General features: G+C 43.4%; 1 protein-coding gene across 3 annotated transcripts in view; it reads left to right on the forward strand.

Annotated features, from left to right (window-relative positions):
- Positions 1-16,569, forward strand: part of Sh3tc2 (SH3 domain and tetratricopeptide repeats 2) — a 56,869-nt gene extending 40,300 nt beyond the window's left edge. Inside the window, exons 13-17 of one of the 3 annotated variants that reach the window (XM_071612256.1) lie at positions 7,338-7,488; positions 8,143-8,265; positions 9,448-9,598; positions 11,290-11,501; positions 13,073-16,569. In XM_071612256.1, coding sequence (XP_071468357.1) covers positions 7,338-7,488; positions 8,143-8,265; positions 9,448-9,598; positions 11,290-11,501; positions 13,073-13,264 — 829 coding nt within the window. In that variant the 3' untranslated portion in view covers positions 13,265-16,569. The remainder of the gene's footprint in view (positions 1-7,337; positions 7,489-8,142; positions 8,266-9,447; positions 9,599-11,289; positions 11,502-13,072) is intronic. The other 2 variants (XM_027949371.2, XM_071612257.1) reach the window with 2 other exon arrangements.
- The last annotated feature ends 2,052 nt before the right edge of the window (positions 16,570-18,621 follow it).

The raw sequence follows: 18,621 nt of genomic DNA on the forward strand, positions 1-18,621 counted from the left end.
GCATAATTTATATATTTTTACTTTCTAATCTATTTATTTGTCTTTGAATCTGAAGTATGTTTTTTATAGACATTATATAATTGGATCATTTAAAAAATTGCTTCTTTTTATGGGAGAATTTAATCTATTTATATTTAATTAGCTACTGGTTAAGACAGTATTTACATAACCATTTTATTATTTCTTTCTCTCTTTTTTCTTTGTGGTGCTGGGGATGGATCCCAGGGCCAGGCACATGGTAGGCAAGTGCTCTACCACTGAGCTACCCCCAGCCCTTGCTAGTTGTTTCTTATATGTCTCATGCATTTTTAGTTTTTTGATTCCCCCATTCCTTCCTTCTTTTGTATTAAGTATTTCCACCATATCAATTTTCTTGTCAATTATTTTACTATATTTCTTTCAGTTATTTTCTTAGTGTATTCCCTGGGTATTATAATGAGTATCTTAATTTATAGCAATCTCAGTTGTTGTCTGGGCAGGCACACAGGTCCGCACATGCATGTGGTATGTGGTCTTCCTGATTCCAAGGAGGATGATGGAGATTTACAAAGTCTCTTGTGGACTTCCACTTTTCCTTTTTTTTTTTTTTTTTTTTTTAAATCAGCATCTTGTTTGCTCCAAGTATTTTTCTTACCTCAGGCAGTGACAAATTTCAATTATTGCTGCTGGTTTTTTGGACAGACGTACCAGGAAAAAAGGTATTTTCTGTTTCCTGGGTGAACTGTGAGTTAGGTCAGATGAGAGCAAGCCCTGTGAGTGGACACATTCAGGGAGCATTCAGAAAGGTTCAACAGTGACAAATTCTCTGGGGATGGAACTCTGGGGGTTTCCAAACTCATGAAGGCCCCTCCAGAGGCTGCACAGATGCTGACTTTCCCAGTTACAGTGATTATGAGGCTTTGGTTTTTGCAAGTGAGCAGGAGGGCTCTAGGGTAAGTCAGGAAGGAACAAAGCTCACTGAATAGAACTTAAGAGTATTGACATTTTTTTTAAATGAAAACTTTTTGGATTGTTTTATATCTTTTGTTAATTTCCAGAGTTTGGGGATAAAGATTATTTTGACAGTTTTTTCCCCCAGTATTTTCATTGCTTTTCTGGAGTCCTGGAGTTTTGGAGGTCCTTACTCTATTCTTCTGACTAGCATCTTTTAATTCTAATATTCCAAGATTCTAAGATCTGAGATTTTATTTGGGAGGAAATAAAAAAGCGCTTCTCCAGCTTTACCATCAATATGAGTGCCATTAAGAGGAAGCTCAGGAAGTACTTTAGGTATCAGAGGAAACTCCTGTAGACAGAAGGTCATTGTCCCTTTGTAAGATGGCCACTTCATCAAAGAGAACATGCTGTATTGCTATGTTTACTTAGCATGTGTAAATCCTATCCTACTCCTATAGTGTGCTAAAAAAAGAAAGAACAAAGACCAGCTAACAGACAAAAAACCAGGTGTTTCCACACACCTGGATATAGTTACTGTAATTTCTCACTGAATTTCCTGGTAGCTGGGGCAGAAGAGGGGACTGCCACATGAGGTTGTCTCTGGTCAAAGAACGTAAACAAAAGTGTGTGTAAGAGCAGACTTTTTCCTGGCATTGCTTTCTAGAGGAATTTGTTAAGTGGGTCTTGATGGGCAGATTTCCTCAACTCAACCCCCATCAAGGGATTTCCATTCTCACAAAGCTTAGAGTCACAGCAAGCAAAGGCAGGGAGTGTTCAGGGAAGAAGTGTCAGGCTCAGAGGCGAGGGTCAAGGGGCACTCCCAGCATGGAGTGAGGGAACTTGTCAGGAAAGAATTCATCCAGGTAGAGCATTTGAAGAGGTCCCTGAAGGACGGGTAAGATTTTGCAAAGTTTGCAGAACAGGGAGAATAACATTTCAGGTGGAAGGAAGAGCAGCGATCATGGAAACGCAGGTACCCATTGGAAAAACATTTCATAGAATTACCAGATGATTTTGGTAATCAACTGGATATGGGTAGAGAGGAGCCTGGGAGCCTGTGGCTTAGGAATGAGGAGGTTGAGTTGGGGTAGGCAAGATGGTGGCCCTCTAGGTCCACAGTGAGCATCCAGGATGAAAATGGTAACAGAAAGCATTCAGAGCACTCCCTGTCTGCTAAGCAATGTGTATATATCAGGGTAACCACACGAGGCAGAAAGATTTGTGGGAACTGAGAGCTGATGGTGGCATGAGCTCACTGGCAGCGATTGATGTCCAAACAATCTGTGGCCAGAGCAGGATCAGCAAATTTAAAAAAAAAAAAAAAAAAGGTCAGATTGTTAATGGTTTAGGCTTTGTGGGCCATATGGTCTCTTCCACAACTTCTTCACTCTGCAGTTGTGTGCAAAAACATCCATAGATAATTCATAAATGAATCAGTGAGGCTGTGCTTCAATAAAATTTTACTTATAAAAGCTAGTAGAAGGCTGTATGTGGTTCATGGGACATAGTTGACGACCTCCTGGTCTACAGAACTTATTCTTTTTTTTTTTTTTTTTGGTACAGGGGATTGAACCCAGTGATGCTTAACCACTAAATCACATTCCCAGCCCTTTTAAAATATTTTATTTAGAGACGGGGTCTTGCTGAGTTGCTCAGTGCCTTGCTAAATGGCTGAGGCTGGCTTTGAACTCTCGATCTTCCTGCCTCAGCCTCCTGTGCTGCTGGGATCGACAAGCGTGTACCACCACACCCGCCAAGAGTGCTAGTACTTTTTGTGTATTCTGCTTGCTTGGCCAATAATCCTCATCTTAGAAAGATGATATGCTCAGCAGGGTGTATAGTGAAGGCTGGTGGAAATGCATGCATGAACCTGGCCACTTCCCATCAGGTCTGCCCTTGCCTGCTGCAGAGGGTCCACACAGATTTCACCTCTTGGTTTCACTGGCATTAGCTCAGACCTCTGAATTTTCAATTTAAGGTGGTATTTACTCGTCCATGCTGCCTTTGTGATGATTTTAATTCCTTCTCTTTCAAAGATTTTCCCTAGTGTTTAGAGATGGAAGGTGGTAGGGAGGGCAAGTGGATGCTTCAAATGTTGGCTCAGTCTTCAGGTTTTTGCCTTGGTATACTCTGCTGTCTTTTGTTCCAGTACATTATTATGTCATTCTGCTGCCTGGGTGACAATTACAGAATATAGTTAATGAAATTTTCAGTCTCTCACTGGGATGGATCTTTCTGGGTCCCATCTTTGGATAACAATTCAGACTGGTACATTGCTCTAGATCTGAGCCAGGTGGGGTACATGAAACCTTTATGACTCTACTGATTCAATTCAGTGAATATTTATTGAACATTTACTATGGCTAGAAGCTGGACCAAGGAGTTGTATTCCCTAAAGTCACTGCTTGCATAAAAAGTCACCAAAGTCATTATATAAACTGTGGTAAGTGCCAGAAAGGAGGTATATAATATTATTTTGAGAAAGAGGGAATGCCTTGCATGTACTGAGACTTTAAGGAATAATGATTGATCTTTTTCACATGAATACAATAGCAGCCTAGAATCTATTGCTCCTGGCTTTTATTTTTATCCTCATGCTTCTTATTTCTTTGAAACTGAAAAAAAGATCTGTTTCAACATTTGTTTTTTCAATATAACTGATATGACTAATCCTTAGCATTTCTGTTATCCTAAGGAAGGAAATGATTGAATTGCTGTGTCCTCGTTTGATCTCAGGGCTGTTATGCATGCTACTGTCCCACTTTTGCAGATAAGGAAACTTTGTTTAGGGTTTCAAAACACTATGTTCTTAGCAACTTCAGGGTTTTTGAAGTGACAAAAGAAAAAAAAAATGTCTCCCTACAGCTGATATCTGGAAACTAAGAACTGCTTGAGTGTGGAGTCAGACTATTCGGGTTAGATGTTTGTTTAAATAGGGTTTATTACCAAGTCCTATTTACTTAGTCTTTCTGAGCCTTACTTTTCCCTTGGCAAAATGAATGTACTAATAGTACTGACCTCTTAGGATTGTTGTATGATTAAATGAGATTTTACATGCAAAGCACCTAGTGAATGCTACATGCTCAATAAATTCCAGTTAATAATACTGCCATTATTATGATGATAAGAAAGGAGCAGAGAGCTCAAAATAAAGCTTCAGAAATGAGCATGAAAATTTGTGTAAGCTAAAAAAAAAATCCCATTGAGATTTCTCTATTTGCAAAAATGAGCCAAAAAAATCTTGTTGGCTTCGAATTTCTAGGGGGAGTGAATGAGAAAATGTCTATTAAAAGCGCATGTCCCAACACCTGGCAAAGATTCAGCCCTCAGAAATTGTTAGTCCCTATTATCAGCACAGGACAGAAGCAATTAGTGGAGGCTGGCTTTTGGTCAGAGGTCAGACAAACTCATCAGGCTGGGCAGGGATTTGGGAAACCCTGAGGGATTGGTAGGAGGTCCCTGGAATTATGTGCAGGTGTGTTGAGGTCACTTGGCCACAGGCTCATGGATAATGCTCAGGAAGGGCAAAAGAAATAAGGATTGAGTTCCCAGAGACTTGGGGAAAGGAAAAATGAGAAAAAGAGAAAAATCAGAACTGGAAAGGAGGGGGGATAAATACCGTGGCTGGGCATGCATGTAGAATTTCCAAGAGGGCACATGATGAGTTGGGTTCTTTGCTTCTTTTGATTGGAAAGGTTCACTAGATCTAGAGTCTGCAGGTGGTGGCTGGAGGAACTGGGATACTGAGCCATTTCAGGTCAAGCCAGAGGCTCAGCTGGTGAGTGACACAGTAGAGCCACTGGCAGATATAAAATAGTGGAGTGGGGAGAGAAGAGGGGGAAGAGTGAAGCAAGCTGGAGACCAGCTCCCCAGCTCAGGCCACACAGGCACTTTTTCTTTTTGTCAGAGATCAGGGATCAGAGGTACATCTTGATGAGAAGCAGTGTCTTCAGAAAACCCTCCATCTGCCTGTGGTCTGGATGTGTGAGTATCTCCATTATTCTTGTCACCCTCCAGTGGGACGTTTCTTGGAAAGAAAAATCTCTTTTCTTCCACAGTCAAGGAAACAAATGCCTGCTCTGTGAATTGGCTGCTCCGTAAGAATCCGAATCTTGCTCCCTAAGGGTCTGGAGAAAATAACTTCAGCCCAAGGACATCCCAGGACAGCAAGTGGTAACAAACAAAAATATAGCAGGAAATAGGATCAGATTTAGATTTATGGGTCTGACTTCATTAACTGTTCCAGGGAGAGCAGGGAGAGCATTGGAGGCCAGATCTGCTGAACCTCTTAATCCTGCTTGAGGTCCTGGGGTACCAAGCAGGGGAGAATAGACAGGACTCCCTACAGTGAAAGAGACCTGTGGTTATCACAGCTCAACCAGGAGGGTGGGCAGCCACCTCAGCATTGCATGGAGATTTTCGGTTCTCAGAACAGTCTCAGCAACAAATTTGACACTCCAACACTTGAGAGAGGTCAGTGCCCCTCCTGGATGGCAGTACATCTTATTTCAAGGACAAGGGATCGATGAAATCTTGGGTTCTTTCTTTCTAGTTCTTATATGGGCCAAATCCTTGGCACTCTCTTCAGAAGGCCAACAGCTGCCTCATTGCTGAAAACAATGGAGGTGTCATCTGTACAAGGCCATGCTTGCCTCTGACATTGTGGAGAAGGGCCTGGCAACTGAGTTGTCTGTGATGAGGGAGTGTATGAATCCATTTTCCATCTCTACAACAAAATACCTGAGGTTGGGTGATAAATAAAAGAGAAGTTTATTTAGCTCACAATTTTAGAGGTTCAAGGGAATGGTCATTACCAGCCCAGCTCTGGTGAAAGCCTTACGGCTGATGGCGTCAGGATGGCAGGAGAGCATGGCGAGCCAGGAAGCCAGAGTGCCAGGAGGGGCTGGTCTTGCTCTTTGATAAGCCCTCACTCTCATGGGTCCTACAGGTGAGCTAGGTCATCCCTTTCGAGGGCAATGCCCCCCCCAGTGACCTAATGACCTTGGACTAAGCCCATCTCCTAAAGGCCACACTAAAGACCAAGCCTCCAACACTTGCACTTTCGTGGGACAAGCCACATCAAACCTATAGCAGGTGGTTAACTTCCCGTCTCAATGAGGACTTCCTCAGTGTTGTCCACAGATGTGGTTGATGCTGATCATCGTTTCTAGAAGGATATGTGTGGTTTAGTGCAGTGGTTCTCAAACTTTGGTGTGCCTGAGCAGAAACTGGGTGTGTCTTAGGAATTTAGATTTCTGGATTGAAACTGTAATGATTCTGCTTCAGTCAGTCTGAGGCAACACTGTCCGTCTGTGGTTTCATGAAGCTTCCCAGGTAAGGCCAGTGCAGCTGGGCTATGAATCATGCTTTGAGAATTGTGGGCACTGTGGGATGAGTCTTCTCATTGGAAGAAGGGAGCTCTGGTTTTGGATCTTCCTCTACTGTGCTGTGCAACCTTGTGCAAGTCACCTTCCATCTCTGGGTCTGTTTCTTCTATAAAATAAAGGAGTTGGACTGGATCTCACTGCTGGCTGCACAATAGAGTCTTGTTGTAGCTTTGACAAAATGCTGGTGCCTGGGCCACACTCCCAGAGACTCAGGGCTCAGGCTGGCATGGCATTTCTATGGGTGACTCTAATTGCTGTGGGATTGAGGACTGCTGTCTTGTTGATCCCCAGTTGTCCTTCCCGTTGTGGAATTCTGAACCTGTCCAATGCCACATTATCCATGCTTCGTTCCCTCGTTAATCCCTGTCACAGGGGAAGGGTTTTCTATGTAATACAATTTCCCAAGTAATTAAAGAGTACTAAATAATTAAAGCATTTCCAGATAATTAAAGAGTCATTATAAGGCACCAACTTTTTGAAAATTTCACCCTACTTGATCTCCCTTCTTAACCAAAATGTCAAAAACTTTTTGATGATTTGAAGTTACTGCTACCGTCTCTCACTTGTGGATTCATTTCATAAATACACATTTTGTGTCTACTGAGTGTCAGGTAAAAAAAAAATTGTTATAGTACAGCCTAAAGATAGAGGGAGCATGGGTTAGTAATAATGATGATGATTAAACTGATATTTGAACACTCATCAAGTGCTTACTATGTGATAGGTACTATTCTAGGCATTCTAGTTTTATTATCTCATTTAATGCTCACAATAACCTTTTCAGGCAGGTGGCATTACATTCCCATTCTATGGATAGGAAAAACACGACATAGAGAGGTCCTATACTTTCTCAAGGTCACACAGCCAGGGGAACTGAGATTTAAATCAGTCTCTGATTCTCTAGATGGTCTGGGTTATGGTTGTTCCCTCATAGAGCAGCATTTTTCCTGTGTGCTGAGTAATCATGAGCTGCTTTGGTACCTCATACCTCACAGGTCTCTCTCTGCCTCCCAGGTCCCTCAGGAGGTCCCTCACCTGCATCAAGGAGAGCCTGCGTATATTCATTGACCTCGGGGAGACAGACAAGGCTGCTGAGGCCTGGCTGGGGGCTGGGCGACTCCACTACCTCATGCAGGAGGATGAGCTGGTGGAGCTGTACCTGCAGGTTGGTAGGGATCTGCTGACGTGGGCCCTTTAGGAGGCGGCTGTTCTCTCTAAATTGACTGGCTAGAACCAGAGAGGGTGGTATTCATGCCAAGAAATCCTGGGGATTGGAGAGGGGTACTGGGCTGGAAGATAAGGCATTTGTTTGCCACTAACTGTTGGGGTGAACTGGAGAGCATCTGTATTCTTTCCATGTTTCACTATCTCTGACTGGAAAGTGCAGCTTTTGGATTAGATCCCTGATTTCCGGTGTCAGTCATTTATTCATTCAACTCAGGGCTTTGCTCTGTCCATGTGTCTTCTGTACTGTGATTTACTCACTTTTCATCGACTCATTTTTTATACTTAACTTTCTCCTAAGGAATGCTATCTGAAACCACTACTTTGATCTGTTATTAATCTTTTTTTCCCCTCTAAAATACATTTAAATAAATAATTATTAAAATCACTTCTTGTACCACTAAAGGAAATCTGTTATGTATGTTGGGGGAAATATCAGAGCAAGACCCCCCAGAGCCTTCTTCTCTGCCTCTGTGTGTACAGTCCAATTTCCTACTTGGGGTGAACTTCAGCAGAGGTTCAAAGCAGGTGGGGTCTGGATCTGCTTCCTGCCAGTCCCGAAGGAGTCTGGAAGCCTTCTCTCTGTCCCACCCAGGCAGCCATCCAAACAGCTTTGAAGTCAGAGGAGCCCTCCCTGGCCCTCAAACTCTACGAGGAAGCTGGCGATGTGTTCTTCAATGGGACGCGTCACCGGCACCGCGCGGTGGAGTATTATCGGGTGAGTCGGGGGCTGTGTAGGGCGCGGCCAGGCCCCCCCACGAATGTGCGCAGGGGCACTACTGGACTTCTGCCGGGTCCCTAGGACCCTTTCTTACTGGTATTTCTTTTCCTTCCCTTCCTTGCCCAGTGCTCACATACTCGCCTTTCCTTAAATCAGCAGAGGGATCTGATAATCTCAGTGTCCTTCTCAGCCTTAAAAAATTATCCTTCCTGGAATAATACCCCGTCGCCATCAGATATCATGAGTGCATGGTACTTTATAGTTTGTAACAATACCTCTGTGTTTACTAGTGTTTGCAACTTGCTCTTGGTGGCATAGTGGGAGATTATGTAAAGAGGTGCATGGGTTGGCCCTAAAAACATTTTACTGGGTTATTATTAGTCATGTCTTAAAATGTTCTTTTAAAATCTAAAATGTATAACACCTGTTAATCAAGTTCACGATTTCACAGATATTATGGCAAAGACTGAGGCCGGAAAATCAGAGTTGATGTAAAGAAAAATAATACTAACTAAATAAATGCCCAGATGTTAAGCAGATGCATCCTTGTTGTTCATCACTGGCTGATGTTTGGTAGCCTCCTTATCTTATTTGATCCTAAAATTTTATTTATTCAGATATTCATTCATTTGTTCAGTTATTTGCTCATCAGACATTATCAGGTACGGAGGATGTGCCAACACTGGACTAGATGTGGGCAGAACAGGAAACATACTTCTGACTATCAGTCTGCTCACTTATTTCATAGGCATTTTGTAGATGAGAAAACTGAGGCTCAGAGAGATGAAGAGGCCCATCTACAATTGCATCATCATAAAATAACCTAAATGAGCATTTACTGAGCACTGACACTATGCACACACTTTTATGTGTCCTTCATAGATGAGCACTGTGTACCAACGCAACACCCAGCTGAGAGGTGAATTACTTCCTAGGTGACCTTGGGAAAGTCACTTCCCTTTCCTACTTACAGTTGCTCCAGTTGTAGGAGGCCTAATGACCTCTAGTTCTTCAGCCTCTCAGATCCGGGCAAAGCACCAAGAGCAAGGACCAGGAGAGTGAGTTGAGAGGAACCTGGTATGGAAACACAGCTGGCCATCCTCAATCCCTGCCAGGAGAGCACAGGACTCTTGAGAATGCATGTGCCACAGACTAAGCTCCCTGTGCCTCTGTCCTCAGGTTGGGGCTGTTCCTTTAGCAAGGAGGATGAAGGCACTGAGAACTGAGCTCCGCATTTTCAACAAGCTGACAGAATTGCAGATCAGCCTTCAGGGCTATGAGAAGGCTTTGGAATTTGCCACACTGGCTGCCAGGCTAAGCATTGTCACAGGTAGGTGGTCCCAATGACCAGGTTCATGAAATTGGGAGGTGTGAACACTGGTCAGGCATGGATAATAAAGCATAGGCATTGGCTCTGGATTCAGACTTCATGGGTTCAAATCCCAGATCTGACTGTCAGGGAAACTTAATTAAGCATCTGCTTCCATGAGCCTTAAGTTTGTTATCAGCAAGGCAGGATTAAAAACAGTGCCAACCTGAGCAATTGTTATGAAAACCAGAGGTAATCCACATGAAGGCTGTAGCACAGTGCTAGGCATGAGAGTTCATGGTTAGGGTTACCTCTGCCACACACATCATATATTACAGTCAGTACCATTTCCAGCTATAAATTAAATGGTATTTTATCCCATGCATAGACAAAGCCCTCATTACCAAAGGACTTTGCTCTGAATTCTTAATTGGTTGATGTCAAAAGCATATTTTCCCATGGAACAGAAATGTAAGCCTAACTCACAACATAGTTGGAATAGCTTTCATTTGCACCAAAAGCTAGTAGAAAGAATCATTGAAACAAGTCATTGAAAAAGAAAAGGCAGAGTAAAAAAGAAACCTTGTCTTGAATGTTAGTGCTTGAGGAAAAGCAGGTCTGATTAAGAAGACCTGAGTAGATGTAGGGGTAAGTGGAGTCTTTGGTGGTGGTGGCTTTTGAAGGCACTTGTGAGCACTTTCAAGGGCATCTGATGTGAATGATAGTGGACTTTATTGTGTCTAATTGCACTTAAAAGCTCTTGCCCTTGTTTTCTTGCTAATATTTTTATATGGCAGAAACCTCATCCAAATAACTGCTAATCTCAGGGAAGGACTTAGAGGCCCCCTGGCAGCTCTGTCTGAACACTTTACCCCTCACAGACAGGGGCTGAAGAGAGATGGTATACACGCCTTATACATGTGTGACTGGATTTTTCCATGTCAAAGAATTTTCTCTCCTTTGCACTTTGTCTTTTAATTTTGACTTCTGGTCCTTTGAAGCTTCAAAGTGATGTTTTTAGGGGACATTCAACAGCCACTTGGCACATATTCCAAAGATACAATGATAAGCCTTTGTTCCCTATAAAGGGCTATTTTGTATTACAGAGGTTAGTTATTAAGACAATCAACTCACCAAAACCCCAAACAAAAAGTCACAGGCCCATTAGAAACCAGGGTTTTTAAGTGAATGGGTCTCTGTGGTGTATGTGAGACTGAGAGTTGGTCAAGGAGCCAGGGAGTGGCTGCTATTGATGGTAGCCCAAGTGAGCCCTCTGAAGAGGCTTCATGGGAAGAAGACATTTGTTATAAAGCTATTCATCATAAGGAATTCCTAGCTGCTCAGTGAAATCCATTACAGAGGTTTAGAAATAATTCTGCCACACAATCCTGAGCGACAGTGTCATTTGCAATAAGGAGAACGTTTTCTTTAGGGAATCATCCAAACCCTGACCAGCACACTCGCTCTACTTGGTTACCCTCAGAGACCCCCACGTTTTCTTTTACAGCACTCTGCAGGTGCGATTTTTATATTTGTTTGCGGAATTCTTTAAGGAATACCTGTGTCTTACCAGATCATAAGCCTCATGCAGGCAGGAGCCTCCTCTGTGTTATTTCCTCTGCCCCAGGCCTCTAGTAGAGCTTCAGAAAGTCTTACGGAATGAATGCGCGATCAAATGATGTGAAGTGCTGGCCACGGGGTATCTGTCTCAGTCTTCCAATTCCTAGGAGATCAGAAGCAGGAGCTGGTGGCCTTTCACCGCCTAGCTACCGTGTACTATGCACTACACATGTATGAGATGGCCGAGGACTGCTACCTAAAGACTCTGTCCCTTTGCCCACCATGGCTGCAGAGTCCCAAGGAGGCGCTGTACTATGCTAAGGTATATTGTCGCCTGGGCCAACTCACCTTCTACCAGCTGAAGGTAAGAGCCAGACTTCTAAGGTCATGTGAATGGCCATCCAGCCATACCCTTCCCTGACCCAAAGATAGTGAGGAACACTTGGGGGTGGAGTTGAGAGAACCACAGGGACCAAGATGAGGAGTCCTGGCTCACCATAGGGAATGGCTTCACAGGGGACACAGTGGCTCTTTCCACTAAACCCCACGGAGACCTCAAAGGAGCTTCTACCTTGCTGAGGAGAAGGATTGCTCCTCTTTCTCCTTGCTCTGCTGTAACTCCTAGGACTTCTTCATCTATCAGAAACTCTAGGCACATTGCCTAGTGCCTGTGAATCCCTGGAGGGCCTACAAAGATTGGTGAGCCCTGCCACCTGAAAGGAAAACAAAAACATCCAACCCCCCCCCCCAAACTAAAAGCTTCAAAATCAAAATCAAAATTACTACTTAACTGTATGTCCACAAAATCTCATAGCTCAACTGCCACTCATTTTTATGAAGGTTTACAAAATTATTTCATGAGAAATGTGGGTGCATAAATTTGAGAAAAATGAAGGATGAGACCCATGAATTATAAGAGTATCTAGGCCCTAAGAAGGCTTTAACCCTATTATCCTGCTTGCTAGGCTGGAGTTGAATGAACTTATGTTTCCAGCTACTTCTTGAATCATGTTGGAAGTCTGCAATTCTGTGTTACAACTCTGACCCTAGAACTATGTCCCCAAGTTCAGCTTTCCCTTACCAGAGGTCCCTGTCCTCCCCAGTGCAATCCTTTATCTCTCAATTCTGATTCTCACCTATATGTGACTCATGGGAGCCTCAGGGCCACCCTGCTGTTCCTTTCTATGGACCAGACTTCATTTCTGTCCTGAATTTATCATTGACTGATGAGGATTATTGAGAACCCGGCATCTCTTTGTGAGTCTCACCCAAAGAAGCATCACTTTCTCATCTCTGTCATGTAGGAAGGTTCAGGGGTAGAGTGTATACCATCTGATTGAACCAATCAAGGGATTGCAAAGGGAGAGCTCAACTCAAACAACCTTAAGCAGCATGTGTGAGTCATTAGTAAATATCTGGAGAACTGAGGCATAGATTTAGTTTCAGCAGTTCTGGGTCCTGGTACTCCAGCATCGTCATGGATTGCCTTATCTCCCTCTGAAGGCCTTGGCTCTGTATGTTTCCTTTCTCTGTGTTTCTTGGCTTCCTTTCCCTCTAGCTACTAGGAGGCTCAAGCCCGAGTCCAAAAGGATGAATGACCATTTTCCTTGTTGGTTCAAACAGAAGACTCCTGGGGAGTGGTGTAGGTCAGGTTGGGCCACGGACAGACCCTTGAAGCACTGCGTCCAGGGCAATGATGTGTCATGACTGGCCGAGCCTGGGTCAGATGCCACCTCTGCCTGCAGAGGAGGGGGACTGTGATGAGCAGTGCCCATGGGACCACAGTGGTGTTGGGGAGGAGCTGTCCTGAGGAACCAGGACATGGAAATGGGATGTGGGCAGAAGAGTAGCTAGTGTTCCCAGCACTGCCTCCCAGTCTGTCCTGGAAGTGTTCGCTAATGCTGTTTCTTTTTTGCCCCCATACTATGGGCTTAGGATACCCATGATGCCATTGAGTACTTCCTGTTGGCCTTGGCAGCAGCCGTCCTGCTGGGTGACGAAGAGCTGCAGGAAACCATTAGGAGCAGGCTGGACAACATCTGCCAGAGCCCCCTGTGGCAGGACAGTCCTTTGGGGTGCTGCTCAGAGAGGGCGTGGTGGCTGAGTGGCAGGGGCCTGGCCCTCTGAGGAAAGCTGTCCCATCTCTGACCATTTGGTGTGGCCAACTGCTGCTTCCTTGCCGTAGGCTCTTAGGTCCTAATCAGGAGGGTCTGAGTCACCACCTGGCCCAGCCTCCTCATTTTACAATGAGAAGAGTGGAGCCCAGAGGGAGAGGGAATCATTCCCGGCCACACAAGGCGCTGATGATGGAGCTGCTGTGGGAAGTCCCGGCTCAGGGCTTTGCTCTGGAGCCTTCTCCAGGTGACTGTGGCACTACCACACAACCTCTGAAATGGACTTTCTTGACATGTGATTCTGGAGAAAATGAGAAACCTCGCCCCTGGGAACCTTCTTTCCTTCCCTCGTGAGGAAATCAGGCACCACGCTGGTGAAGAGGCAGACAGATTGGAGGATGTGCTCTTCACCAGTTTTCTCAGGGACAGATCCCGCCACTTGCCAGTGGAGGAACCCACAGTTTCCTTTCTTTCTTCAAAACCAAAGGAGGTGCCACTCTTCAGGCTTGTGGGGACTGGCAGGAATGAACCCACTAAGATCACAGAATCTTACCTCAGAATGGCCAGGTCAAGCACACAGCGGGTGAGATCTGACTGGAATTCACCAACTCCATCCAGCCCAGAGGCCATTCTCCCTCATAATGTCCCAGAAACCCCCACAAGCTTTTCAAAGGCCAAATCTTGAAAACTGAGCATTAAGAAAATCATGACATAAACTATATGTAAATAGTGTACATCATTACATATTGACTATTTATATTTACACACACATTTTTGTCACCTTTATGGTGGGCACAAATGAAATAGGTTGAAGGATGGGCTAAAGACCAAGGTGCCATACTGATTTCAAAACAACTCTGTCAATTATCTTTAAAACACCGCATGGATTGAAACAACATTTATCATCTCCCAGTTTCTATGGGGCAGAATCCAAGTGTGACTTAAAAATGGTTCAGGGTGGCTCAGGGTGGTTCACAGGTTGCAGTCAAGGTGTCAGCTGGGGCTGCTGTTGTCATGAGTTAAGTATCTGCTCCCAAGTACACTGTGTAGTTGTTGGCTGGAGCCCGTTCCTCACTGGTGGATGGCCAGAGGCTGGCCAGATGCTGCCCACAGTCACCTGCCCAAAGGGCCTCTCCGTTCAGAGGTTTACAACATGGCAGTTTGCTTCATCAGAGTAAACAACGGGGAAAAACTGGAGTGAGAGAACCAAGTCACTGTCTTTTTATGACCAAATTGCAGAAGTGACATCCCTTTAGTTTTGCCTATTCTATTAGTTACAAGTGAGTAACTAGAACCAGCCCACACAAAGGGGAATGGCTACCAATGGCATGGACACCAGGATGTGGGGTATCATTGGGCATCATTTCAGGAGCTACCTATCATACTGTCTGAGGTTTTTTGGCAGGGAGGGTACTAGTGATTGAACATAGGGGTGTTTTACCCCTGAGCTATATCCCAATCCATTTTATCTTTTATTTTGAGACAGGACCTTGCTAAGTTGCTGAGGCTGGCCTCAAACTTGATTGCCTCAGTCTCCAGAGTTGCTGGGATTACAGGCATTTGCCACCGTGCCTGGCTACTGAATTCTTTAATGGATTCAGGAATTCTCTAAGGCAGTAACTCAAAATATGTTCCCCAAACCATCAGCATTGAAATGCCAATTCTTGGGCCCCACTAAGACATAGAGCTCTAGCTCTTGTGAGCTCTCCAGTTGATTTGAATGCACACTAAAATTTGAGGAGCTGTCTAAGATGGGGGTTCTCGGGTGTGCATAAGAAAAACCTGAGGAACTTGTTGTGCATGAATTTACTAGTTCCCACTCTTATAATTTTGGTTCAGTAGGCCAGGGATATGTCTCAGGAACAGGCATGTCAGGTGAGCAACTCCAGTGATCCTGATGTGAGTGGTCTACCCTTGCTCTGAGCAGTGTGCACATATAAGGAGATCAGGCCATCAGGATCTCCACCTGAGGCCCATCAGTTTAGGTTTGACTATTAGACCATCTGCCCTTTATTTCTAGCTCTTTGGGCTGATTGACTGTTGCTCATTTGGTGGGCTGGGAAGGAAGGGGTGCATGGAGTTGTTGTTATGTCTTCTGGTCACCAAGGTTGTTTACACATAGGCACATTTTTCTCTTGGGGACTTGGTTGTCAAATGCTGTACTCTAGAAAGTATTTTTTTCCTAGGAAGGAAATGAAATTATTTAATCCATTACCATGTAAAATAGATGCCATTTTTCTCCCACCACAAGCAATAAAATCTCCGAGCTGGGAGGGAGGAATGCTGTGGTTGAGGCTAGCCAGTCTAATCTCCCATGCAAAGTCCTTTCAACAACATTCTTGGGAGATGGTCAGGGGCACATGCATTCCAGAACAGTTACACATCTTGTATTTGAAGAAGGCTTGCTTGGTCCTGGAACCCTTGCTATGAACCATTCCCAATGTGACTCGGGTTACAGATTCTTTCCCTTTCCCACCAACTGATCATTTTCCTTTGACCAGATTTGATGTTATTCCTCCTAAAATGAGGTTCCCAGAGCTTCACCAGAATTTTGTCATTGGCTGGCAGGTGAAGAATATGAAGAAATATTACTTTAATTAATGTACTATAATGCTGCATCTTACGTTTGTGTTAGGGGTTTTCTGCTCTCCAGCATGCATATCTTAATCTTGGCTCACATTGAGCTTTATCATCACTTAAAGCCTCTTCATCTTCTCACATGAACTTCTGTTCGGCCAGATCTTTCTCATTTGCTGCAAATACACATGTAAATAGACATATGCGTATATAAACACATACATAGGCACACACACGTATGTGCAGGGCGTTATGTCTGTCTACCTTACATTTCGTTGAAAGTGTTGATTACATTTTTCTAATTCTCTGTGTTTTGATTCATCTGTGAATATGGTAAATTTGCCTCTAACCAGATATAAATATTCAGTGTGCTTCCAAAGACAAGGGTAAGACTTTTTTTTTTTTAATGAGCAAAACATTATACTATATAATTGCAATTACTATATCCTATATGTAAATTGCTTGCTTAGTCTTTAAAAGTTTTTGAAATTTTCATTTTAAAAATGGGGGCAGTTTCCCTTGGAATTGTGTTGATGTTCTTTTTCTCGTGATCCACAGAAAGTGAAGTGGTCATTGGATCTGATCTCTATTTATTATATCATAGCCAAAGGTGAATTTGTTACCTTTTTTATCTTATTCCTCCTCCCTGAATTTCTGTGGGTCACTTCCCTCCTGGCTTCTTGTATTCAATCTAAATAAAGAACAAGGACAGAATTGCAACATCGTGGAAAACCTGTAGCGTGCTTTCTGGGTTTTCAGGGTGCACTATTTCCCTAACCAATAGTGTTAACAATCTGAATATGAATACTACTTTTATCCTTTTCTTATTTGATTTTCCTTTAAGAGAGTTTTATATATATTGTATATGTAGGTGTTCTCTTTTAATACAGTGTAACTAATTTGACAGAAGTTTATTTGGAGAAGGGAATATGCAGGGAGAAGAATGTCAGAATTGGGGGGTGCAATTCATTAATTTGCAGGGTGACTTTGGGTAAGTCACTTAACTTCTATGCATCTTAGATCTCTGAGATCTAAAATAAGTCCCATTCAAGTTCCTTTTCTGTGATGTTATTTTCATACTGAATGAACAGCTTAAGAGATGGTATATAGGACATGAAATTATCTTCTTATACTTTAATTTTATTCTCTTCTTTTTAAAAGCAAGTAAACTGAGAAATAGAAAAGTGATTTTTCTTCTAGTAGCATAGATAGTTAGTGGCAAACACAGCAGTATTCTAGGTCTCATGAATCAAGGATATGGTTGCATGAATGACAGGATTTCTGTTATTCAGGGCCACCTTCACAGGTACATGTCTGCATGTTTGCATGTGTGTATGTGGGCATGCATTTATTGCTGTATTCACCATCCAAAGATTTTTTTGCCAAAGTTTTAAAAATATTAATTTACATCTTTTACCAATATAGGTTCATTTTATAAAAGAGACTGGTTTACATATATATGAGATATACTTGTATTGCTTTCCATAAGTAGAATACCATAGATAATAACAAATGTAATGGAAACAAAATAATGCACTAAATTTGAACTAAGTCCTAAGTTACAGCAAGTGCCCAGCCTGGGCCTGACCTGGCATTGTTGGAAACTAGATGAACAAGTGGCAGGGAATGAAGAAGACAGACGAACACCAGTCACTTTCTTTTTGAGCACCAGAAAAATGAAGAAAGTGGCTGAGAGGACTGACCTCCTCACAAGGTCAGTGATTTCCAAGCCATATCTGGGCACATACTTCCCAAATCAGGGAAGTATGGGCCCATTTGGGTGAGAGAAAAGGGGTAAATGCTGCATTATTTAGTGTGATTCAGGATCAGAAGCAATGCAATGGGAGTCAGTTATGGGGTATTATGGTCTCTAAGAGGAGGGGATTTTACCAGGCATGGGAACAAGGGTATCCTGGAGAAAATGATGTCTAAGCTGAGTCCAGAACAGAAAGACCTACTTAATTCTAACTGTGGTTAGAAAGTTGGTGTTGACAGACAGGGCATGTGTCAAGCAAAGGTCCAGAGCGGGGAGAAGCATGTTTCCTGAGAGCAGCAGAGAGTTCAGCAAGGGATGAGAGCAGGGGAGCAGGGATGGGAGGTGAAGAAGAGATTGGAGACGGGGATGGAGATAGGCACAGGAGTTTGGACTTCAACATGAAGGTGAGGGAGAACCACAAAAGAGTTATAAAGCCCTGAGAGAGACACACATGGGACCTGGGCTTTAGAAAGATGATTCTGGAAGCAGCCTGAGAAGGGATTAAGGACAGCAGAAGGGGAGATGGGAGGCCCATTAGGACCTGGATGTTGCAATAGGCACTTCAGCCCTTATTTGAATCTCACCCTTGTCCCTACTAATGCCCTTTTCTCACCCAGGATCCAGCCTAGAGTATCGTATTACATTAGTCACCATGTTTCCCTAGCCAGCTCAGATCGGTAACATTTTCTCAGTCTTTTCTTTCTCAGTCCTTTCATGACCTTGAAGGTTGGGGCCTTTTTCATTTTGATAGTTGCTCTTATTAAGTTGTGTGGGCAAGGGCCAAAGAGGAAGAAAGTCAAGGAAATGGATCCGGTACTCACCAGGTGTCAGCAAGGGAACACATTTTGGAGTCAGGCATCCCTGGGTAAGATTCTGTTTCTCACTGAACCAAGCATTGTCAAGCATATGTCAGATAGAACACGTAAAAGTACCAAGTACACACAGTTCCTGATGTAGAAGGTAAATACTGATGGTCTGAAAAAGATTTTTTTTTTTTTTTAATTTTTAAATCTTTATTTCATACAGAAGGAAATGGC

This window comes from Marmota flaviventris, chromosome 5 (assembly GCF_047511675.1).
Source record: "Marmota flaviventris isolate mMarFla1 chromosome 5, mMarFla1.hap1, whole genome shotgun sequence".
NCBI lineage: Eukaryota > Metazoa > Chordata > Mammalia > Rodentia > Sciuridae > Marmota > Marmota flaviventris.